This window comes from Vulpes vulpes, chromosome 12 (genome assembly GCF_048418805.1).
Source record: "Vulpes vulpes isolate BD-2025 chromosome 12, VulVul3, whole genome shotgun sequence".
In the NCBI taxonomy this organism is placed as follows: Eukaryota; Metazoa; Chordata; class Mammalia; order Carnivora; family Canidae; genus Vulpes; species Vulpes vulpes.
This window is the reverse complement of record NC_132791.1, coordinates 117,615,932-117,641,303: the sequence shown is the minus strand read 5'-3', so window position 1 is coordinate 117,641,303 and position 25,372 is coordinate 117,615,932. Positions and strand designations below refer to the sequence as shown.

Below are 25,372 nucleotides of genomic sequence, written 5' to 3'. Positions count from 1 at the left end.
AGATTCTGCATTTTTGGCAGGGATATCAGTGATATTTTCTGTGCATCACATAGAAGGTACATGACATTGATTTGTCTTATTGGTGATGTTAACTTGGTTAAGATGTGTTGGCCTAAACCAATTATTTTCTTATTTATTATGGTATGGACTCATGGATTCTTATTCTATTCAGTGGGTTATAATCCATTGTAATTTGAAGCTCAAATTGTCCCAGGCCAGCTCCTGTGTCTTAATGTTTTACATTGTTTTGTAGCACTGTATCTTCTTTGTATTCTAAGCTTCCTTTTGATAAACTTATCACTTAACCATAACTATATTTAACCTTCATCTGTTGGTTTCCAACCACATTTCCTCTTTGGAATAACAAGTTCTATATGATTTTAAGTACCCAGAGTTTTGCATTTTAGTATTTAGTGATTCTGTTTATACTCTTGATAGTTGTATTGTATTCTTCTGTTTTTGTCTTTCTAGACTTAAAAATTAGTCTGTTAACTAGCTTATTTTGAGTAGTGTTAGTACTTTTTCAACTTCTTTTATATGGATCAGCTGCTTGATTTTTTTTTATAATTTTTATTTATTTATGATAGTCACAGAGAAAGAGAGAGAGAGAGGCAGAGACACAGGCAGAGGGAGAAGCAGGCTCCATGCACCGGGAGCCCGATGTGGGACTCGATCCCGGGTCTCCAGGATCGCGCCCTGGGCCAAAGGCAGGTGCCAAACCACTGCGCCACCCAGGGATCCCAGCTGCTTGATTATTCTTATTTAATCTTCTTTGTTTGTATCTTAAAAAGTATTATGAAGTCCACTGACCATCTGTGTATTTACCACTCACCCTAAAAAAATAAAACATTGCTAATAGAATTGATATTCTGTGTATACTCTTGATTGATCATTTTTCTTCCTCTTTCGCACCTCTCCACCCCCAAACCAATATCCTAAATTTGGTAGGGGTTTTTTCACGTGCTTACATACTATATATATAAAATTTCTAAGCTATATATATAGTATTTTTGCATGTTTGTAAGTTTTTTGTAAGTAGTATGTTTTTGAATTATTTTTCTGCAGTCTATCATAACATGTTAAAAGTGTAACTATAGTTTTTCCTCTATTATTGTTTTTTAAGGATTTTATTTATTTAGAAAGAGAGTACTCAGGTGGGGTGGGAGGGGCAGAGAGAGGAGAGAAAGAATCCCATGCCAAGTGCAGAACTCAGCACAGAGCTTGATTGTGACCTGAACCGAATTCCAAGAGTCGGGACACTTAACTGACTGAGCCCCCAGGCACCCCTGTCCTCTCTTTAAATAGTATTTCTTTGCTATATATGAAAATACTATTTAGCAACATTTAGCCCATTTATAACTTTATTAGAAGTGGTAACTAAGACTAGATGTCTTTGTGTTCCTGACATAAATTAGCAGGCTTTAAATAATTAGCATTGGCTGGAAAAAAAAAAAAAAAGTCAAATGGAAGAAAACTAGATAGGAATATTTTTTTGAATGTTAAAACTTGTATAGAAGGATAACTTTACTAAATATTAAAATATATGCCCAGATCTTGGTTTCTTTTCTCCAGTGAAAGGAACCAGGGCTACTTGGAGAAATGATTGCTTCTATAGCTGGAACAAAGGAAATAAAAGATAAACCTAGAGCATCTTATAGTGCAAAAAAGCAACTACTCAGAAAAGAAAAGGAAAAAAAGATGTATGGCAAGAATATTACTGAAGTGTCCTCAGTGCATCTCATAGAAGACATGTAATAGTGGTTTGTCTCATTGATACTCACTTTGACCATTGGAGGCCAGCCTGAAAGAACACCCAAGTGCAAAGTTGGACAGTTTCAGTAACATAATAAATCGTGATATTACTGGTTTATAAATCAAAGGATAAAGTATTCATGAATCCATTTTGCTAGAAATAAATGATTGGATAAATGGGGAAAGAGACAATTTTAATTAATAAATGTAGGGGCACCTGGCTGGCTCAGTCGGTAGAGCATGCAGCTCTTGATCTTGGAGTTGTGAGTTCAAGTCCCACAGTGGGTGTAGAGATTACTTAAATCTTTTAAAAATATATAAATGTAGAAGGAAGGAGAGAAAAGAAAACCCTCATTAGAACACAGCAGTGAGGGCAGCCCAGGTAGCTTAGCGGTTTAGCGCCGCCTTCCGCCCAGGGCCTGATCCTGGAGATCCAGGATTGAGTCCCACGTCAGGCTCCCTGCATGGAGCCTGCTTCTCCCTCTGCCTGTGTCTCTGCCTCTCTCTCTGTGTGTCTCTCATGAATGAATAAATAAAATCTTTAAAAAAAAAAAAAGAACACAACAGTGATAATTACTGTAGGGAAGATCCATCAGTGAGTACTAAAATTAGTAGGCATAACTTAGTTAAAGAGAGACAGTGTATTTGCCTAGCCTCAAAAATACCTCCTTGGAAATTACTTTGGTGGTTTTAACATAAGACCACATATATTTTTTTATATCATCTCCCTGGAGAAGGTAGAGCTTATTAATTCCCCCATTAAAAAAAAAAAAATTCCCCCATCAGTGTGAGCTGGATTTAATGTCTTATTTCTAACAAATACAGTATGGAAAGGAAAAATAATAACCATGTAGTAGAGAAACTTGGCGGACAAGTTTGGCAAACTAAGGCAGGCATCTTAACCAAATGATCAATGTTAACATCACCAAATAATAAGTCATGTTGATATTGTGTACTCCCCTCTGATACGGTAAAATAGGGCATATCACCTTGTGGTAGTCTTCCAGAATAATTCATCACCTCAGTCTATTCATGAGAAAATATCAGACAGACCCAAATTGAGGAACATTCTACAAAACACCTGAGTACTACTAAATATGTCAATGACATGAAATACAAGGAAAAACCAAGAAATTGTCCTGTGTTGAAAGAGACCAAGGAGACGTGTAGACTAAATGCCATGTGAATTGGACCTGGGAACAGAAAAAGGACATAGTGGAAAAATTGGTGAGGTGTGAGTAAACTTTTTTTTTTTTTTTTAAGATTTTTAAAAATTTTACTTCTAAGTAATTTATATACCCAAGGCAGGGCTCGAACTTAGAACCTTGAGATGGAGGTCACATGCTCTATTGACTGATCCAGCCAGGTGTCCCCTGAGTAAACTATTCTAGTGGATAGTATTTATGAATGTTTATTTCTTAGTTTCAACCAATGTATCATGCTTATGTAAGATGTTAGCATTGGAGGGAGCTGAGTGGAAGGTATGTGAGAATGCTGTGCTATCTTTGCAACTCTTCTGTAGATCTAAAATTATTTCAAAACAAAATGTTAAAAGCAGTCATGATTAAAACAAGTATTGAAGTGATACTCAATACTTCCTATGAAGTATTGCAAAAATACCACACCATATATGAGGATATACCTGGAGCAGATGAACATGTCCTCTAGGACTACCATAAGAATACAATCAACAAAATACAGACTATGGGAGATTCTGTAGGTGAAACAATCATATTTCTTAAAAAGTAAATTTGGGAGATAGTGGCAGAGGGAGGGGGAAACCTGTAGATTAAAAGATTAAAGAGAGGGCAGCCCTGGTGGCCAGCAGTTTAGTGCCACCTGCAGCCTGGGGTGTGATCCTGGAGACCCGGGATCGAGTCCCACATCGGGCTTCCTGCATGGAACCTGCTTCTCCCTCCGCTTGCGTCTCTGCCTCTCTCTTCGCTCTCTCTGAATGAATAAATAAATCTTAAAAAAAAAAAAAAAAAAAGAGAAGTTAGGTCCTGATTTTTAAAAAACAAATTTTTTTTCTAACATTGAATTCAGACACTGGTTATTTGTTGATATTAAAGAAACTACTGCTAATTTTAGGGAGTAGAATTGGTATTGTGGTTATATTTTTTAAAATATTTTTAAGAGGGCAGCCCCAGTGGCTCAGCGGTTTAGTGCCACCTTCATTCCTGGGGTGTGATCCTGGAGACCCTGGATCGAATCCCACATCAGGCTCCTTGTATGGAGCCTGCTTCTCCCTCTGCCTGTGTCTCTGCCTCTCTCTCTCTCTGTGTCTTTCCTGAATAAATAAAATAAAATAAAATCTTAAAATATATATATATTTTTAAGAGTTATATAGTGAAATATGTATGCTATACATATAAACAATATAAATTACTAAAATATAAGTAGAAAAAAAAATAAAATATAAGTAGAATAAGCATTATGATATATAGTGCTGTATCCTTTTTTTTTCTTTTTTTCTTTTTTTTTAAGATTTTATTTATTGGGGGATCCCTGGGTTGCCCAGCGGTTTGGCGCCTGCCTTTGGCCCAGGGCGCGATCCTGGAGACCCGGGATCGAATCCCACGTTGGGCTCCCGGTGCATGGAGCCTGCTTCTCCCTCTGCCTGTGTCTCTGCTTCTCTCTCTCTCTCTGTGTGACTATCATAAATAAATTTAAAAAAATTTAAAAAAAAAAGATTTTATTTATTGGGGCAGCCCCAATAGCTCAGCGGTTTAGCACCACCTGCAGCCCAGGGCCTGATCCTGGAGTCCTGGGATTGAGGACTGCCTCTGTCTCTCTAATAAATAAATAAAATCTTTTTAAATAAATAAATAAATTAAATAAATAAATAAATAAATAAATAAATAAATAAATAAATAAATATTTATTAATGAGCGAGACACAGACACAGGCAGAGGGAGAAGCAGGCTCCATGCAGGGAGCCTGATGTGGGACTTGATCCCAGGTCTCCAGGATCAGGCCCTGGGCTGAAAGTGGTGCTAAACTGCTGAGCCACCTGGGCAGCCCTAGAGTGCTGTATCCTTAATTTGCTCGAATACTCTGAAGATAGGGGTAGGCAATAGTTTAGGATGACAGAAATAATAGTGACCATAAAACGATCACTATAGCTGGTGATGGATACGCGAAGCTGCACTATGCTATTTTCTCTACTTTTGTATGTTTGATATCTTTCATAATAAGTTTTTCTAAAGGGTGATACTGAAAGACTTAACTGTATACAAATTTAATATAAATTGTATCAAAGCATACTAACCAGGGACACGTGGGTAGTTCAGTCAGTTAAGCATCAGACTCTTGATTTGGGGTTAGGTAGTGATCTCGGGATTATGAGATTGAGCTCTGCATCAGGCTCTGCACTGGGTATGGAGCCTGCTCAGGATTCTCCCTCCCCCCCCACTTGTACACAGGTTATCTCTCTCTCTCTCTCTCTCTCAAAACAAACAAACAACCATATAGGAAAAGTCTCAGCAGCAGACTGAGGAAAATATTTGCAGTAAGTAATACAGATGAAGCCTTGATATATTTTTTTTTTACGATATCAGTGAAAATACCCTCAGGGTACCACTAGATAAGTATCTTGATAAACATGAGAGAAAGGGTGTCACTTTTTTTTTTTACTTAATTTTATTTTTTGAGAGAGGCATGAGCATTAACAGAGGCGAGAGAGAGAGAGAGAGAGAGAGAGAGAGAGAGAGAGAGAGAGAGAGAAAATCCCAAGCAGGCTCCACACCGAGTATAGAGCCTGATGCAGGGCTCGATCTCACAACCCTGAAACCACAACCTGAGCCACTCCATTGCCCCAGAAGTATGTTACATTGTGTTTCTAAAAAGTACAGATTAAAATAATGAGAAAGAAGGGAAAGGGAGAAAGAAATAGTAACATCCAGTGCAAGTGGGAGTGTGGTAAAACCAGTTCTTATAAATTGCTAGAGGCAGTACAAATACAGCCTTTTTTTTTTTTTAACTTTTTTTTAAGATTTTATTTATTCATGAGAGACACAGAGAGAGGCAGAGAGGAGAGAGAAGCAGGTTCCAAGCAGGGAGCCCGTCGTGGGACTCCATCCCCGGTCTCCAGGATCAGGCCCTGGGCTGAAGGTGGCACTAAACCGCTGAGCCACCTGGGCTGCCCCCAAATACAGCCTTTTTGTTAACACTTTGGAAATATATCAAGGATCTGGGCAGCCCCGGTAGCCCAGTGGTTTAGCGCCGCCTTCAGCCCAGGGTGTGGTCCTGGAGATCCCTGCATGTTGCCTGCTTCTCCCTCTGCTTGGGTCTCTGCCTCTCACTCTCTCTGTGTCTGTCATGAATAAATAAATAAAATCTTTAAAAAAAAGAAAGGATTCACAAAGTGTTCATCTTTGACCTAAGAATCCCCAACATGTAAAAAGTAAAATATGTGTGAATTTCTTCATCACAGTAAATAGGACACTACTGGCAAGTCTACCAGTAGTAAGACTTTAAAAATGATGTGTCGGGATCCCTGGGTGGCGCAGCGGTTTGGCGCCTGCCTTTGGCCCAGGGCGCGATCCTGGAGACCCGGGATCGAATCCCACGTCGGGCTCCCAGTGCATGGAGCCTGCTTCTCCCTCTGCCTGTGTCTCTACCTCTCTCTCTGTGTGTGTGTGTGTGTGTGTGTGTGTGTGTGTGTGACTATCATAAATAATAAATTAAAAAAATTAAAAATAAATAAAAATGATGTGTCATTGGATGCATTCAGTAGGATATTATGCGGCCACTAAAAATTATGGTTATGAAAATCATGTAGCTACACAGAAAAACACTTCTAGTGTAATGTTAACTGCAGTTACAATGGCTGCTGTGTATTGAGTACCTACTGGGTGTCTGCCAAAAGCTGGATACCTTTCCTAGAATTCATCTACATGGCTCTGCAACAGAGCTGCCAGCAGATGCACAAAACAAGACTCAGGTTATGTGCTTTCTGTACTAGAAAGTAGACAGGCTAGAATATGAACATAGGCTGTTCTGTCCCCAAAGCTATTGTGCCAGAAGGAGGTAGACATAATGATTTTACTATTTTTTTAAAAAGTGGGGGAGGCCTGTGGAAAAATAGCAAGAGGAAAATACCTCCAAATGGTAGTTACTGGGTTAAGATGGTAGAATTTTAAGTGTTTTGTTTTGCTCTATTTTCCCAAACTTATTGTAGGTGCTTTGATTTATTTTATTTATTTTTAGGATTTATTTACTTATTCATGAGAGAAACAGAGAGAGAGGCAGAGACAAAAGCAGAGGGAGAAGCAGGCTTCCTGCAGGGAACTTGATGGGGACTTGACCCCAGGACCTCAGGGTCACTACCTGAACTGAAGGTAGATTCTCAACCACTGAGCCACCCAGGCGCCCCATTTTAGCTGCTTTTATACTTAAAAAGGAAAGATAATACCAGAACCTTTAGAACAGCAGAGCTTAAATTGCATGACAGCCTTGAACTATTTATTGATATTGAGAGGTAATTGGTACCATAGAACCGAACCGCAGTGAAGAGGTGATGTGTTGTGGAAGTGTACCTACTCACCAGCTACAGTATTATTCTTGCCTATTTTATTCCTTCAGTTTAAAAATGCTTATTGAAAGAGTAGTAATTTAAAAAATTTATTCACACAAGACGTGAATACAAAAAATGGAAACACGGGGTTCCTGGATGGCTCAGTTGCTGAAGCATCTAACTATTGGTTTCAGCCCAGGTCCTATCTCAGGATCCTGAGATACAGCCCCGCATTGGGCTCCACGCTCAGTAGGGAGCCTATTGGAGATTCTCTCCCTCTTCTTCTGTTCCTTTTCTGCGTGGGCTCTCTCTTTTTCTAAAATAAATAAACAAGATCGTAAAAAAAAAAAAAATCTAAAATCCTATCACCCAATGAGAGGAGCTCTTTTAATAAATTGTCAAATTATTTCCAGAAGTTTTTTTGTATTTTCACCCATAGCAGATGAGTATCTCCAATTTACTACAGTGTTATCTGCACAGATATTAGCAGTAGGTACACTTAAATATAATTGTATGTTAATCCCTAAAGAAAGCATCATTGAATGTAGTGCTTGAGAAAAAGGAACAGCACTCAGACCTTTCCATAGAACTGAGTTAAAGACTTGCCTAGAGCATTGTGTAAATTTGTTTTGGGGATGAATATAGAAACTTCCAACTGTGTCCTTTAGCATCGATGAGTAAAATCCCATTTTAAAAGTGTTTTGTGCATTTGCAATAAAGAAGCACTCTGGGACTAGATCATGGTCACCACTGTTTATGTACTTGGATTAGATTAAGAAAGGCTTGACTACCACTTTGCCATTGTCTCACAGTTGGAGGTAAAAAGGCATTTTCAAAAGCCATATTAAAAACATCCAAATAAGATACGTGACTCTTGATTGGTTCCTACTTCAAAAAAAGGATATAATACATTATCCAACCCTTGGAACAAGTAGAAAGACTGAATATGGACTAAGTATAGGATTATTGTTCTTCGTCTTCGGTGTGATAATAGTTTTCTGGTTTTATAGGAGACTGTCCTTACTCATGCTGAAATATTTAAGAGGGAAGAACCACTTACTTTCAAATGGTTCTGCAAACAAACAGATAAAGCAAATACGGGAGAATATTATTCTCCAGTACAGGCAGAAGATATGCAGGTTTGAGGAAAACACAAACTTTTAAAAACATGTTAAACATGTTTTTCTCTTCTGGTTTCAGTAGGATTTCAGTTTTCTCGAGCATATGAGAATGATTAGCATGGTAAAGGTGGGAAGAAAGTCCCAGCAGTTCATTACAGACAGAATAAATAGAATATTTAACAAAAGAATAACTGGTTGGACTCTGTTCTGTTTAGGACAAGATACCTCACAGAAAAGGAAATGCCAGTTTCTAATTTTTCTTCCTTTTTCGAACCAGCACAACAGATTTGTCCTGGACTGTAAAGACAAAGAGCCTGATGTACTGTTTGTGGGGGATTCCATGGTGCAGTTAATGCAGCAGTACGAGGTAAAGGTGGAAGGGGTGAGGGTGGGTCTTGGCTACTAAGGTAAATCCATTCATCACTAGCAAACTGTCATTCTGAGCTGAACCTATAGACTTACTCATGACACTTTAGCGAAGCTCTAGTTCAGAGTGTGAGGGAGGTCAGACCCACATAATGGGATTCTTTGTGCCACCAAGCATGATGAGGCAGAAAGCATTTAGCTTTGTTTCTAACTCAGCTCCCTTTTTTGCCTTGGCTTCCAAGAAGCTTCCCTGTTATATTTATTTACTTAAATTTGTCCTGGTCGTGATTCTCAAGTCTTACTCTGTTTTACATGTTCTTATTTTGTGTATTTTTTTTAAAGATTTATTTATTTATTTTAGCAAGAGGGAGAATATGCAGTGGTGGGAGGGGGGAGGGAGAGGCAGAGAGAGAATCATAAGCAGACTCCATGCTGAGTGTGGAGCCCAATGCAGGGTTTGATTCCTTGACCCTGAGATCATGACCTGAGCTGAAACCAAGAGTCAGACACTGAACTGACTGCACCACCCAGGCCACCCGTATTTTGTGTATTTTTGTGGGGAACTATTCCACCTCTTTTTTTAAAGTTTGCACTCTTCCAAGGGCAGTTTAAAGGAAAAGAAAGCTTAATTCCTTTCTGGCTCCAGCACTCTAAATTTCATCTTGTGTTTCTACTTAACCCTATTTATTTTGACGCATGAGTAAAGTGAAAGGAAAATTTATTGACTTGGCACCTTGAATATAAATGTTGGGACCTCTTAATTAGCATGAGGTGGCATTGTGACTCCATTCTTGAGCTGTGGTCGAAGACTGCAAAAAGAACTGAGTGATGCAGAGGTGCCTGGGTGGCTTAGTTAGTTATGCAGTCAACTCTTGATCTCAGCCCAAGTCTCAGTCTCACAGTTGTGAGTTCAAGCCCCAAGTTGGGCTCCACATTGGCCTGGGACCTCCTTAGAAAATAAAATGAAAAACATATTTAAAAATAATAATAAAAATACTGAGTGATGCGATGCCATCCTCAGAGCCCTGCAAACAACGAGTAGTTCACCGTTTGCAGAATTACATTTGAATACAGAAAATGAAAATTATTCTTTCAGGTGCCTCACAACACATTACAGTGGAGGAATTTTCTTTCCTTCCCAGTTTAAATAAAGCCAGTTTTTCTCTTTTTAGATATGGCGAGAACTTTTTTCCCCACTTCATGCACTGAATTTTGGAATTGGAGGAGATACAACAAGACATGTTTTATGGAGACTAAAGAATGGAGAACTGGAGAATATTAAACCTAAGGTGAAATGAAACTTATGTTTTAAAGAATATCTTTAATGTCGAGTCTTTTCCAGGTAGTTAAATTGTCTGAAATTGTTAGTAAAAAGATTGCTTCTTTAAAGCATTGTTTCACTGTTTTTGCTTTGTGCTCCTTTAAGATAAAGGATACTGTTGTCCTTGCTTAAAAACATTCCAAATAGGTATTAAGAAATCAGTGTATTACTTGCTTAGGTTGTATTTGTAATTGTTAATAATGATCTTCTTCAGCTGTAGGAAGGGATTCGATGCTAATGAGGCATGCTATTCTGTAGACCCAAATACAGTACTGGGAAGACTGCTCAGATGTGGGTGAGGGCGACAGTGCCATCACTGACTTCAGGAAATGATCCTGGATCTGTTTAACCATATAGATTAATTAGTAATCAAGGCCTCCAAGTTTTTCTGAAGAAAATTTGAAGCAGATGTGAATAAATGTTTACCAGAAACATGTACTCACTACCTTAACACATTATAAATGTCCTGAGTTGGCACACTGCCTATAATTTTTTTCAGCCCTAAACAAAGCTGTTAACAGTTGCTTTGTTGAAAATATTTTATTTTTGGCCTTTAAAAAAAATTTTTTTTTAATTTAAAAGATTTATTTTTAAGATTTTATTTATTTATTCATGAGAGACACAGAAAGAGGCAGAGGGAGAAGCAGGCTCCAGGCAGGGAGCCTCATGTGGGACTCGATCCCAGCACTCCAGGATCATGCCATGAGGGGAAGGCAGACTTACTTAACTGCTAAGCCCCCCAGGCGTCCCGGTTTATTTATTTATTTTAGAGAGAGCATGAGTGAGAGGGGCAGAAGGAGAGGGAGAGAATCTCAAGCAGACTCTGCTCTGAGTTCAGAGCCCATGGGGCTTGATCTCCTGACCCTGAGAACCCAGCCTGCACTGAAATCCCTTTTTATTTATTTACTATTTATTTTTTATTAAGATTTTATTTAGTAGAGAAAGAGCTCACGCATCTGTGTGAGTGGGGGGGAGAAGCAGAGGGAGAGGGACAGACTCTATGCTGAGCACAGAGTCCAACATGGGAGCTTGATCCCTTGACTCAAAGATCATGACCTGAGCTGAAATCAAGAGTCAGACACTTAACCAACTGAGCCACTCAGGAGCCCATCTTTTTTTTCCCTAAGATTTTATTTTTAAGTAATCTCGACACCCATCATGGGGCTTGAACTCATAATCCCAAGATCAAGAGTCCCATGCTCTACTAACTGAGCCAGCCAGGCACCCTATTTTTGACTTGTGTAATAGAAAAACTTGTCCATGTTCCTGTCTTTTGTAACAGGGTGGTAAATTACTTTATTGGATTATACAGTAGGATGTATGTCTCTAGATGACAGCCACCTCGTAAATTTAATTAATCTATTTGTCTGCTTATTTATCTATCTATGTATCTACCTATCTGGAAGAACTTGTTGAAACTGCATCCAGCCTCCTCCCCAGCCACTCTTTCTTGAGTATAACTGTGCACGTATTCATACCAGTTACACTCCCTTGGGTATTTTTGTTATTTTTTTCTGGAAGATACTTCTAGTCAAGGAGTTTTTGTGGTAGGAGTTGCAGATGTTTTTCCCTGGCTTTCCTAGATTTTACTTTATTTTAGTGTTTTCTTCAACATGCAGAGTTTTAATTTTTATACAGTTGAATTTTTCTTTTTTGTATAGGATTTTAGGAGATTAGCTTCCAACTCCACAATGATGAAAACCTTCTATCATGCTAGTGTAGTTCTACTGCTTCAGACTTAATCTGCTTGGAATTTATCCTGAAATATATGAGTCCAAAATCAGTGTTTGAAGATGGCTGCTCAGTTAAAGTTACCCACTACCATTTGACAACTTTACCTTTCCTTCTTTTCATTTTTGAAATAAAATTTTTATCTAAACATTGATAAATATTTTTATCTAATATTGATTTTTATCTAAACATTCCTTTATTCCTGGTTATTTATCCCTCTCTGCTTTTTTTCTTCTTCCTTTAATCATAGGTCATCGTTGTCTGGGTAGGAACAAACAACCATGAAAATACGGCAGAAGAAGTAGCAGGTGGAATCGAGGCCATTGTACAACTTATTAACACAAGGCAGCCACAGGCCAAAATCATTGTATTGGTATGTAGTCTTTGGGTGTGTAAAGTCTTTGATGTCATTAGGTCAAGTGAGGAATGTTTTCCAAAATATGATTGCTCATGAATATAGAGAATCTTTAGGTGGAAGCAGTTTGTGATTCTCCTAAGAGGCCCTTGTCTGATATATCCCGTTGTCTTTTTTTTTTTTTTTTTTTTTTTAATTTATGATAGTCACACAGAGAGAGAGAGAGGCAGAGACATAGGCAGAGGGAGAAGCAGGCTCCATGCACCGGGAGCCTGACGTGGGATTCGATCCTGGGTCGAAGGTAGGCGCTAATCCGCTGCGCCACCCAGGGATCCCTATATCCCATTGTCTTAACCAGTTTCATCATTCCCCAGACCAGCTGCGGGAGTCATCTTTTATCTGCTCATCTTTGTTTAGAGGTGGAAATCCTCTTTGTTGTCTTAGGTAGCCTTAATTTTTTTTAAACTGTCTTCTGATGATTTTTAAAATTACATATGAAACTTGTCCTAATCCTGAGTCTCTTTTTATTAGATGTAGGTTTGGATTAACTTAGATATGTTGTTCAGTTAAAGATGATATATTCATTAGAATCTCTGAATTCTCTAAAACATCAAAGATTCTGTTAGCAAGAAATCGGGTACTTTATAGTCTTACCTTTAATAGAGAGTGCTGCCCTTTGAGGAGCTAAAACATTACATCTTCATAGTCTCAGAGATAGACAAGCTGTCTTTCAGTATGAAAGTTTACCTGTAGATATTCTCAGCAAAACTAAATTTTGAATGAAATCTGATACATATTCAGTTCATTAATAAGATGATGTTAAAAAGATAGTCATTTATTCAACAAACATGAGGATCACTATGTATGAGACACTGGGTACTAAGCAAACAAATGAGTAAGACATCGTCCCTATCTAGTGGTAGATGGACACGGCAATATAAAGAGAGAATTAGCATACTGTATGCTAATGAGAGTAATTACATTGTACGCTAAGAGGAGAACAGGTTATTTGTTTTGTTTTAAGATTTTATTTATCTAGAGAAAGCAAGTGCGCTTGACAAGGGGGAAGAGCAAAGAGGGGAAGAGACTGAAAAAATCCCAAGCAGACTCGGTTCTGATCATGGAGCTTGACACAGGGCTTGTTCTGACAACCTGAGATCATGACCTGAGCTGAAACCAAGAGTCAGATGCTTAACCCACTGAGCCACCCAGGCACCCCATGAGAACGGGTGGGTTTTGGACCTAAAAGCTGACATTTGACTACAGTTTTAAAGAATTCATTGGTCTCCAGGCAAATGGAAAAAGGAAAGAAAAGAAGGCATTACATAGGGAGAAAAAAAATGATGACAGGCTTGTATTTATGTGTGTGTGTGTGTGTGTTGGACAAGTGAAGGAAGGTGCTTCAAGAATTTTAGGGCTGACATTGAATAAAGTTTGAGGCCAGGATGTTTAGGAGAAAGAGACCATGGCCAAGTTACCATAAGGGATTTGTATGCCTTGATAGGAGTTTGAATTTTTCTTATCAGTGCTGGTACGTTGGTGTGCTTCAGGGTCTTGTCCTTGGGGTACTCTTCTGCCCACTCCAAACACTCTAGCCTTATTTTTTTATTGCATGGTATTTAATTTAATTTACTTGCTTGTATCCCTGCTTTACTCTAGAAAGGGTTGCATTGTTAAGAGTCCACCCCTGAGGTACAGTGGCTGGTGTATAGCTGCTTGGGATATATTTGTTGCATGAATGTTGCTGAATACATCCTCTGTAAATAGTCTTGTTTCAACCAGACTTTTAAATCTGATACACCCCGGTGTTCTTTACAACACTCAAAATTCAGCAGTGCCTTAAATGACATGTGAGAGAATGATTGCACAAGTCATTGAATATAATAGCCCTGATCCAATGACAGTTACGAAAACTGTGTGGAAACAAGATTTATGATGTATTTAAGTGAAAAATCCAAATACTAAACTCTATGTGTATTATATTTAGAATTACTTAAAATACAGATGATCTTTGAACAAAATGACGATCGGGGGCACTGACCCCCATACACTCAAAAAGGTACATATAACTTTTCACTCCTAAAATTTAACTACTAAGAGTCTGTTGATCAGAAGCCTTATTGATAAGCAGTTAATTAACACATATTTGGCATGTTGTATATATGGGATACTGCATTCTTAAAGTTAGGGAAAAGAAAATGTGACTAAGAAAACCATAAGGAAGAGAAACTATATTTACAGTACTGTATTTATCGAAAAACATTTGTTTTTCGGACCTGTGTACCTCAAACCTGTGTTATTCAAGGGTCTGCTATAGTTGTCACATGATGAAGAGATTAGGAGCATGATATTTTTCTTTTTTGTTTCTTTTAACATTGATAGTTATTTTAGTAATTATTTTAGGGGAAAAAATCACATGGCATACCTTTGATACACTCATATTAAGGAAAATACAAATATATAAGGTGCTTTTCTCATCCTTGCTTGAAAATCTCCGTAGGGATGGTGCCCTGTTCTTAAGACTTAATCATTTTTTAGGACTTGATTGTCATGGTATTCTTTGAATGGCAGAACAAAGTATATTTGTTGTTCACTGGTTATCCTTTCTTCTTGAGACTTAAATATGTAAACATTGAGGGCAGTTCTTTTTTGTTAACTGTAGGACGAGAGGCTTATACTTTGTTATGTAAACTAGGGTTTAGGATTGACTTCATCTGAAATGTTTGAGGTGCTTAACAAGGATAAGAGGTGATGATGTAGGGGAGCAGAATCATAATTATCTCTAATTCTCATTGGAACTATACAATTACAAAATAAAGTGGTAATCAAGGCTCCAACATTTTGCTGAAAAATATTAAAGCAGACATGAACAAGTACTTTGGCATAAAGATTTTTTTTCTTTAGTAGAATACCCGTAAAAAATCCATTTTTTGTGAAATAAGACCTCTTACTATAACCTGTAGGAGAAACAGGTGGAAAAATTTTTGCCTAAATAGCAGTAACTTGCTACGTGCTATCATTAGTTATAAACCAACTGAAAGGTTGTCTGACAATAATTTTATAATAGGATCAACATCTGGAAAAGGACATTTCTAGTTGGAGATGATAAGCCTTGCTCTTGCCATATAAGGGTGGAGTTTTATTGACTATAGGAGGACAGACACGTGATTTATCTGAAAGTTAGATAATTAATATAAGTTAAAAGTGAATTTAGGAAACCTCTGTTTTATGGCAGGTATTATGTGTCTTTGATTGTTCAAGATCATATTTCTTCCCACTGTATTTCTCATGTGCAGTAGTATAGGTTCCATGTAGCCTTCAGAAATAAATGTGTATTTGAGCTAGATTATTCTGATAACTGTATGGAGAATGAATTGGAGGGAAGACCACAGTGAAGGTAGGAAGACCACTCAGGAACTTTACGTCAACTGAGTGAGTAGTGGTAAGTAAGTTTCCAAGTACGTATAATCAGAATGGAGGGGGGGAAAGGTTTTGAAAAGTATTAAGGATGAAAAAGCTGAGTAATTTAATGTTACATAGATAAGATATATGGGATGAAACTCTCAGGGATGTCAGAATGACCAGTTGGTACAGAGAATGTAGAAGGACCATAGTGTAGGGAGAAGATGATGAATTGGTTTTGGACATGTCAGTCCGAGAGTTCCTCAGGAAGTTTGGTTCTGGGCTAGAGTGTTTGGAGGAGGCCGAGTAGTGGGCCAAGGACAAGCCCCTGAAGCATACCAACAATTAAGGGACTGGGAGAGGAAGAGGAACTCTTGAAGAAACTGTGAGGGAGTGGTCAGAGAACTTTGATTAAACCAGCCTACTCCAGTGTTTGAGAAATCAAAGTTTAAAGAGTGCCAAATGGAGTTCTTCCAGGAATCCGAAATCACAGGTAAGTCAGTAGAGAAAAACCAGTGACTCTTATCATCTTCTGTTCTCTGCTTTGCCCCAGGGTTTGTTACCTCGAGGTGAAAAGCCCAACCCATTGAGGCAAAAGAATGCCAAGGTGAACCAGCTCCTCAAGGCTTCCCTGCCGAAGCTCGCCAATGTCCAGCTCCTGGACACGGACGGGGGCTTCGTGCACTCGGACGGTGCCATCTCCTGCCACGACATGTTTGATTTTCTGCACCTCACGGGAGGGGGCTATGCGAAGATCTGCAAACCCCTGCATGAACTGATCATGCAGTTGTTGGAGGAGACCCCTGAGGAGAAACAGACCACCATCGCCTGACTGGCTCCCATCAGTGTTAACCGCACCCCAGCTTCCTCAGATCAGTTATATCACTGGCACTACAGAATCCTTCTCTTTCCTAAGGCACTTTGCATTGTAGAATGTTCCTGGATGTTCATATCTAGTGTTTGAAGGGGAGGAGGGATTTAAACTGGTCCTGTACATAGAAGGTTGGTTTGACACAGGAGACAAAATAGCCAAGGAAGATTGTTGTTAAAATTTGTTTGAAACCAGAAGGGGACATTTTAGTTGTATGTATGACACACTCATTGAATTATCATAGTTTTTCCTGGGACAACATCGAGCCTAAGGACTGAACAAAATGAAGATTTTTTTTCTTGGCCTTTCTTGCTATGGATTATGTCATATATAGTAACGATCACGATCACACCTACTTGGCTTTAAAACAGATGTTTTTCCCAGTTTTTAAGATTCATAATTTAGCCTTTGTTTTTAGTTTGCTTTACTCCTATGTATTCGCAACATTTCCTTAACATACAGCATCAGATTGAACGTGCTTGTCATTCAGATAATGGGAGATGCTATGGTTACAAGTGAATTTGTTCTGTTCTCTTCATCTTTCCCATGTTTAGCAGTGGAAGATAGGTTTTGCCCCATTTGGGGGACTCTACGGAGGGTATTATTTTTATGCTGCTGAATATCATGTCTATAATAGACCCATGCATGCAGCCCTTCCTCCCTATTTCCCTTCATCCCTCTTTGTTTTGGAGGGGTCCTTGTTGACATTACAAGCTTTTAACACATTTTTGACCTAGGAGCTCTGTTGCTGGAAGTGTAAGCCCCCAGCCAGTGACTCTCATGATGATAGTACTGATGTGCAACTCATTCTTGTGTGGTGGTCTGTGCATAGTCTGTGTAGTGCTATCCATAGTCAGAGTTCTGGTTTGGTTTGATTTGTTTTTTCCTTAAAATGTGTTATACTTTCCTTTTTGGGGGGGGGGGGGGGGGAACAACCAGAACTCTGTTTCCCATTCCATAAGCCTTGACATTATTTCAAGTTTTATAGTATCTTAAGGTGTATATTTTATTTTTTTATTGGCTTAGTTTTTAAATTATATCAGTCCAGAAAAAATTGGCCTTTTCTCATGGGGGAACAAATGGAGCCGCTCTTCAGAATAGACATTCTACCTTGATCCCACCATTTTAGCGAAAAAGAACTAGGTTTGTTCGATTTTCAGGGCTTCTCTCTAGTGTATTTTCATCTGAGAATTTCAAGAGAGCTCTTTATAATCTTAATGGTTTGCTCAAGCTACAAGAACTGCCATTTTAAAAATAACAGGACAATACATGGTTTATTGTTTAGTATAGCCATGGAATGTATACAAACTGGATCTACACACAAACATTTTAAACTGGACCAGGTGGGTATTGGAGTTACTTATTAAAATGTGCTCTGCACTGATTCTGTTTAACATTCAAGTTCAGTGACCAAGGCAGGTGTTCGATATTCGGCTTGCAAAGCAAGTGTCGGTACTTTTGTTGGAGGGAGTTCGAAGGGATTGCCAGTGTGTGCTGAGAGCCACTTCTGATTGAGAGGGTTAGAACTTGGGCTGATGTTTTTTTCGTGAAGCCTCTTTCTAGGAATTTTTTTGGTCTTATTTTTAGTCTTTTTTTTTTTTTAAATACATTTCTGAATGTATCATGTCTTCACTAACAACAGAAAGTACATGTGATGTTTACTAGACTTGCTTCCCACATTAAGGTTCCCTCTCTTTTTAGTAGCCCAGATTCTTGAGTTTATCAGGACAGGTTTCTTCTTAGCTGAGGCATAGTTCTAAGGAGGGTGGAGACTTGATGAAGCCAGAAGTTTGAGTGTGAAAGACCGATTCTTATCCAGGTCCTTTTCCGTTTGTCAGAGGGTGGGGAGTATCGTCCAGACAAACCCGTTAGGTTAGGTTACTCCTGCAGCATGCGCTTTCAGCTTCCCTCCTGACTGAGGATCAAATACCCTTTGTGAGCTGGCCTTCAGCTCCTTTGCTTATGTGTGTAAACCTCGGGCGTTACTACATTTTATACCTACCAGAGCTATTCAAGCAATAGTATTTGAACCACTAGCCTTTTAAATAAAAGTCTGCCCCATTGCTATTGTGCAGATACTGAGTCCACTTTCATTTCTTGCAAGCTTTCTTTGCACTGCTTTAGGCAAAAAAGCATTCATCTGTTTTTCCTTGATTGACATCCCTGTTTCCTACAGTGACAGAACTTAATGCTTACTCTTTGGATTTCTCTCTTTATACTTTTCATGTATATGTAAATGTAATGCACTGTCCAAGTGAAATGTCCTAGTTGTCTTTGTGATTAAGGGGCCAACTTTCCAGACAGCTAGCAGAGGTGTTCTGACTGCCCCCCCCGCCACGAGTTTTAATTCCTTTGCCCACCCGTTCCCAGTACCCTAGCTGACAGCCAGTGATGGCTCTATGGATTTCTATGGTCACATTACGAGTGTGGCAGGTTGAGGATGTACTGCCAAAAGTGACCTAATGCATGTTGGTCTGCTGCCTACATATTCTAGGCTGCCATGGGCAGTGGTCTGACGCCCACTTAGGGTCTTTTTGGGGGGCATCTGTCTAAACCTGAATTTTCTGTGAAAACCTTAACCCAACAAAACAAATCTTGAATAGCTCATGCCCTGCTCTTAAGAATTCTGTCTCTCGTTGTTAAAAAAAAAAAAGACACCTTACTTAAAAAAATTTTTTTAACCTAGTCACTGTTTACAGTTGTATGCTAAAGCCTGAAATATTGTCTGTGCTGTGGTGTATGAGCATTGCCAATTTTATATTTATTGCAGTGAAGAAGAAACTAAAAATATATGAAAATGAGGAGCATGTCCACGCTCCTAAATCTGTGTGGGTGCATGTGGGAGAAGTGAGTCGGGGTCTCTTGAAAGGAGGCTTTTTGGAGTAGGATCTCCCAGGTTTCTCCTTGGTGTTCCTGCTTGGGGATCACTGCTGCTAGCTGACTGGACCTCCCCAACAGAAGTTTGTGATTCTGCTTTGGCAAAGTTTCATTGACTAGTAGAACTCATTCTGTTTTAGTGCATATTTCAATATAAATGTAAACATTTCACTCAAACTTGCTTATGTCTTTCTGTCTCCTTTATCAGACTGGATTCCAACGGAGAGGGAAAAAAGGGATGCTTTTCCCCCTACCTTAACCACAAGCACATTGAATACTTAGAACATCCTGCTGCTTTTCTGGGGAACTGAATGTCCTGAGCTCACTGTCAACACATCTCAGGGCTGAAGGAGGGAAGGGTGGGGTGAGCAGAGATAAGGAATCCTAAGTAGACACTTGGGGAAATTGTCCAAGGAAGTGTCTCAGATTGGTTATGAGTAAAAGTTAAAAAGACCTCTTGGTCTTTTTTCCTAATTTCAGTCTAGAATTTATTCACATTAAATTGTAATTTCCACTGTTTCTGTTTCTCACACTAATAATCCTCAGTTTCCTTTTTTTGCACTGTAGAATATCTCTTATTACTATTGCCCCAGCATGCACTGAAGTGCTTCAAATTAATTGGACTCTGCTGAGTTCCTGTGCCATCTAGAAAGAAAGGCCTCCTAATTCTCTGTAGGTGCATCTGTCCCCATTCTGCTGTTGGCTGAGAGGCTGAGGGAGGAATGGATGGTATCTGCCTAAGGAGTCCTATAATTTTGGTGCCTGAACTGGAATTTGAACCCAGCTTTACCTGATTTCAGAGTCCTTGTCTTGCCCACTACTCGTGCAATCTGGGGTGTCTTTGTAGTTGTACATTCTGATTCAGGGAGTTCATGATAGATATATCCCTCCTTTTTTGGCTGAAGGAGCAAAGTGTCCATCTTCTCGCCTGGACCAAGCCAACAGCTTCCTTCAGTCTTTTCTGCAGATGGATCTTTTCAATTCTATCCTCCATATGGCCACACAACTATTAGAATCTATTTAAAGTGCATTACCTGGCCATCTTGCTTTTCTACCTTAAAAACCAGCAGTAGAATGAGACGTGTTCATGGAGCAAGGATTTTTGGTGGTACACATGAAGAGGTTCAAAGACTGCTTGGCTATTAACACGTCAACAGGTTCAGACTGACAGGAAGACACTTAGGTAAATGAAGTTTAAGATCTAAAGGGAATGGGAAAGTGCGTAAGTACAGTCAAATGGCAGAAAGATAACTAAAATAGGTTACCAGCGTGTCCATATGCTGAGTGGGGTTGGGGGCCACTGTCGTAGATAAAAACATTGAGGGTTCATTCATGTGAGACATTAAGAAAGCACATATCTGCCTCTTTACCCATGAGTCCGGAATGTTTTTGCAGATAGTTTAGTCTGGTTGCATGCTGCAGACCACTTCATCTGAACTGGATTAATGGCATCACTCCCAGTATAACATTGTGTGACGACGGAGCTCAGGAAGGAACCTTGAGCTCTCACGTAGCACCTTTGCCTCCCTGAGCTAAAACAGCCTGACCTAAGTATGACCTCTTTATAGCTATGAGACTGGAACAAGGGTCAATTACTCAACTGGCCCATCAGAGCCTAACTTGATGACTAGCAACCAACCACGCCAACATTAATTACATCAAATTGATACGCCAGTATAACCTTCCTCAGCAGCTGAAAGCTTCTATGTTTTTGTATCATCTACTTTATCACTCTTTACCACAGTGACGCTACTGGGTTAAACTGGTTTACTCCTATAAGAGAACAAAATATGGAGAAACTAAGGTATTTTTGTTTTTCTAGTTGCCTTTCTCCCATATCTGATCACACCAAATTCCTCTCTACCCTCTCCTCCCTCAGAGGCTTTGCGTTTGTCAGCCACTCACTGGTTCCCCTTAATCACAGAGGAGCAGTGACAGCAGCCCTGGCCCTTTGTTAAGTGTATCTGAACTCCTACCCCATGTGAGCTTCTGCATTGGCTTAGGACAAGTGGAGGGAAGACTCCTCACCAGCATCCACTTGGGAAAACTGGATAGAAACCGGCAGAAGAGTCCATCATACTTTTCTCCAGTTGTAGCAGGGGTGAAATCTTGACTCTGTCCATATTTTTATGTAGCCATGAGGCAACGGTCTTAGATGTTTTGATAAACACATTGTCTTCTACTCTGGTTTTATGCTATTTTATGATCTCAAAAAACACTACATCCTGATCCAGCTTTGACCTTAACACGTCAGTGTACTGCAGCATGCTCATCAGTAACTACTGATCGTCCAAGCCATTAGCTAGAATGTCCAATGTGCTCCATGATTCGATCCTCTTCATTTCTTCCCACCTCTTTGAACCTCTGTGCCAACAGCACTGAACTTTGAGTCTATATGACTTTGTTCAAGTTGAGACCCCTTGTCTGGAATATATTCTTGTTCCTTTGCTAGGCTAGCTCCTACTCATCTTTTAGGCTCCCCCTCAGGGACACTTCGTGGGGTGTTTTCTGATTTCCCTGATTTCCAGCTCTGGTTTGTACTAAATCTCTGTCTCTGAGTTCCCATAATACCCTGTGTAAGTCTTTTATCATTGCACTTACTCTGTATTATATGCTTACCTATTTGTCTACACTGTTAGATTATGAATTCCTTAAGAACAGAGAATGTGTTTTAAGTATTTGTGTTCCCAGCACCTAGCTTAGTGACTAGCACAAACTAGGCATTGAATAAATGAAAGTATGAATGAACAGATTGAGTGATTTATTCACGGTCACCTAGCCAGTATAACTGTCAGTACCGAAATTGGAATACAAATCATCTTTTCTTTTTTTCCTAAGATTTTATTTATTTGACAGTGAGAGGAAGTGATCATAGACAAGCAAGGGGAGCAGCAGAGGGAGCGGGAGAAGCAGGCTCTGCTGAGCAGGGAACTCAATATAGGGTTCCATCCCAGGCCCCCAGGATCATGAACTGAGCTGAAGGCAGACGCTTAACAGAATACAAATCCTTCAACTTAATTTCTTGTTCTTTCAGTGGTACCATGCTGCTGCTTGTGAGGAACAATGCCTGTTATTCTTGCCAGTAATAAGGACAAAGTTCACTTAAAAACAGAAAGATGCCATACACACCTATTAACAAAAGGGGTTTTTTTGTTTGTTTGTTTTGTTTTGTTTTTAAGGTTTTATTTATTCATGAGAGACAGAGAGAGAGGCAGAGATACAGGCAGAGGGAGAAGCAGGCTCCATGCAGGGAGCCTGACGTGGGACTCGCTGCTGGCACCTGGGACTCCGGGACTATGCCCTGGGCCAAAGGGAGGCGCTAAACCGCTGAGCCACCCAGGTGTCCTTACAAAAGTTTTTTGTGCTTTTTAAAAATTTTATTTATCTATTAATGAGAGAGAGAGATGCAGAGACACAGGCAGAGGGAGAAGCAGGCTCCATGCAGGGAGCCCTATGTGGGACTTGATCTCAGGACTGTGGGATCACACCCTGAGCCAAAGGCAGATGCCCAACTGCTAAGCCACCCAGGCGTCCCCTTACAAAAGTTTTTGACAAATTTTCTGGAATTGAGTGAAGCCACATGGAATTAATAAGATAGTTTTTTATAGGAAGAGTGAAGCTAGAAGACAAAGCTAGACTTCTTGAGAGGAACAAAGGTATGGTGAATGAGAGAATCACCTTCATGAAAGGCTCCGAGGACCAGCGAGGTAACACAAGAAGCCATGGGAGGTGGCCTGTATGTGAGCCAGAGTGTAAAGAGACGGGACCCTTTCTATTATTGAGACCAACATGGAATAAGAACTGAGTAGCTGCCCACGTTATCTTTAGATAACAGCCAGAGAGGAGGAAAAGATTCTTGAGTTGCATCTTCTGATTTCGTAGCTGGAGACCCAAGCTCTCCTGAGATAGAAGGATGGCTCATTTTTATCAGTGATCTTTGGGGATAGATTTGAGTTGATTGATTTTTTATCTCCTTATTTACAGCAGCCTGATGACCGGCTTCATTTCCTGCCAAGCTCTGATGTTGATTCCAGCACATGGCCACAGGGAACAAGGATAGAAGGCTTGAATGTATTGTTCATGTTTCGCAGTCTCAGTGGTGAAAGCCCGGCTAATCTGTCTATGGCAGAAAGTTTGTCTACTCAGTCAAAACTGCTCTGCCTCGACTCCCCTCCTATCCTTTAGACAGTAGTTCAGGGTGATGAATGCAGCCAAGCCCTGCTCCACTGAGCTGCATTCAGATCTGGACATTAATACCTGACTCTTGAAGGCCCAGAAAGGTAATTTTGCCTTAGCCCCAGAATAATGGAGTAAATACTTTGATTCCTGACCTGATATGCATCCTATTTTCATAGTCTTTGGAGAGAGGGCCAGGCCCCAGGGGCAGCCCTGAGAAAGTTCAGAACTTGCACGATGGAAAGAAAAAAGTGCTGTACGGTGCTGTACTTGCTGAGGGGCTGCGTGTGTCCTGACAGCTCTGGTTTGAGCTCCACGCAGATGCACTTAGTGAGGCCCTTTTATGGTCATTATGAAAACGGAACTTCAAGTCCGTTTCCTTTCAAGGGCTTGGTTTTGTAACTTTTTCTCTTTGGGTTAAAGTTACTAAATTCTAAAGTCGTGTTTGATCCTGCCACCCACCAACAGACACGACCACTCTCTACCCCCTATCGAAAGCCAGGAACCTCGTCAGCTGCCTGGTTAATGGTCCCATTTCTTAGGTCCTCTCTGCATCAGGATCAAAAGGATGGCCTATAGGGAAATAGAACGAAGTCATCTGAGCCTTGTGACCCACCCTGCTCTCATCACCAGGGCTGGGGGTGGGCTTTTTAATCTATAACTCGGCAGATAATGCAGTAGCTGGACCAGCACCCAAAGGCCAAGGAGGCTGCACCTCCTTTGCTCTCACAAGTCTGGCTTTGAGACCCAGCACTGCCCTTCTTTTTTTGCTAACTGCTGTAGCCAACTAAAAGGCCTTCTTTCCTCCCAGCGGCAGCTTGGTGGCGGCAGCACTGCCAGACCTCAGAAAGGACTTATTCATAACTGGGTTGTGCTGTGCCCTCCCTAGGGGGTGGGGCAGAAGGGCTGAGGAAAGTTTTCTGCCGACCTGAGAACCGCAAGAAAGTCTGGGGCTATTGCCCTCCTACCCTGTTTGAACACGCAGGGTGCTGAGGATTCAAAGGTTAAACCTATGAGACTTTGCAAAAGGGAAGGATCTCTTCTGGGTTTATTTAGATAGATTTCTCCTAAGATATCGCTAGGAGAAAGGGAACAAACAAATACCAGTAGTCCCAGTCCCAGTTGTCTTGCCCCAGAGCAGTGGTTCTCAAAATGAATTGTGCATATCAAGCTTCTGGAGTACTTATAAAACCCAGATTCCTAGGCTGCACTTCCAGAGACCAGTTCAACAACTGTGAGTCTGTCTGAAGATGCACATTAAAACAGGCCTGGGGGCACGTTTTGCCCCAAAGCCTAAGAGTTAGAGTTGGAATGCCCCCAACCTGAGCCCATTCAGTACAGTCCCAGCCTATAGCTGAGACTCTAAACTAGTGGTTCTCACAGCACCCAGGAAAGTTCCTGAAACCAGTTAAATTACATCAGGCTGAATGGGGAGCGCAAGCTCAGAGTGGGAGTACTTCTTAGAGCTCCAGATTTACTGGCAAGTTGAGGAGGAGGTGACCATGAGAGAGAAAGTGAAGTTCACTTGGAATGTGGAAATCCTACATTAGCTGTCCAAACTGGGCTGCTGACTGCATGGGCTTATAATGAAAATTCTTCCTGTTGCTCTGAGGGTCCTGCAATTTGGTTTGTCTAGACCATGCTGGAATCTGGTAATCTCCTCTGGACTGACCCTTTGTGGATTTCACTCTACCTGTCTGTAAAATGAGGGCTTTAGTCCAGGAGTCTGCTAAGGTTCCCTCTGGTCTGACTTTCTAGGGTTTTCCAGACCCTGTAGCCTGCTTCTGATCATCATTCTCAAGTACAAAAGCTTGGGCAGGGGCCAGATCTAATTCTTGCACACACCATTTGCCAAGTATAAATAGAACAGTACCTGCACATA

The 25,372-nt window shown here is 40.2% G+C and overlaps 1 protein-coding gene across 4 annotated transcripts in view; it reads left to right on the top strand.

Moving 5' to 3' along the window:
- PAFAH1B2 (platelet activating factor acetylhydrolase 1b catalytic subunit 2) overlaps window positions 1-19,491 on the top strand; it is a 29,187-nt gene extending 9,696 nt beyond the window's left edge. For all 4 annotated transcript variants that reach the window (XM_025999175.2, XM_025999176.2, XM_072729732.1 and 1 more), the window contains 4 exons: window positions 8,669-8,758; window positions 9,930-10,046; window positions 12,060-12,182; window positions 16,120-19,491. In XM_025999175.2, the coding sequence (XP_025854960.1) occupies window positions 8,669-8,758; window positions 9,930-10,046; window positions 12,060-12,182; window positions 16,120-16,398 (609 nt within the window). In that variant the 3' untranslated portion in view covers window positions 16,399-19,491. The remainder of the gene's footprint in view (window positions 1-8,668; window positions 8,759-9,929; window positions 10,047-12,059; window positions 12,183-16,119) is intronic.
- The last annotated feature ends 5,881 nt before the right edge of the window (window positions 19,492-25,372 follow it).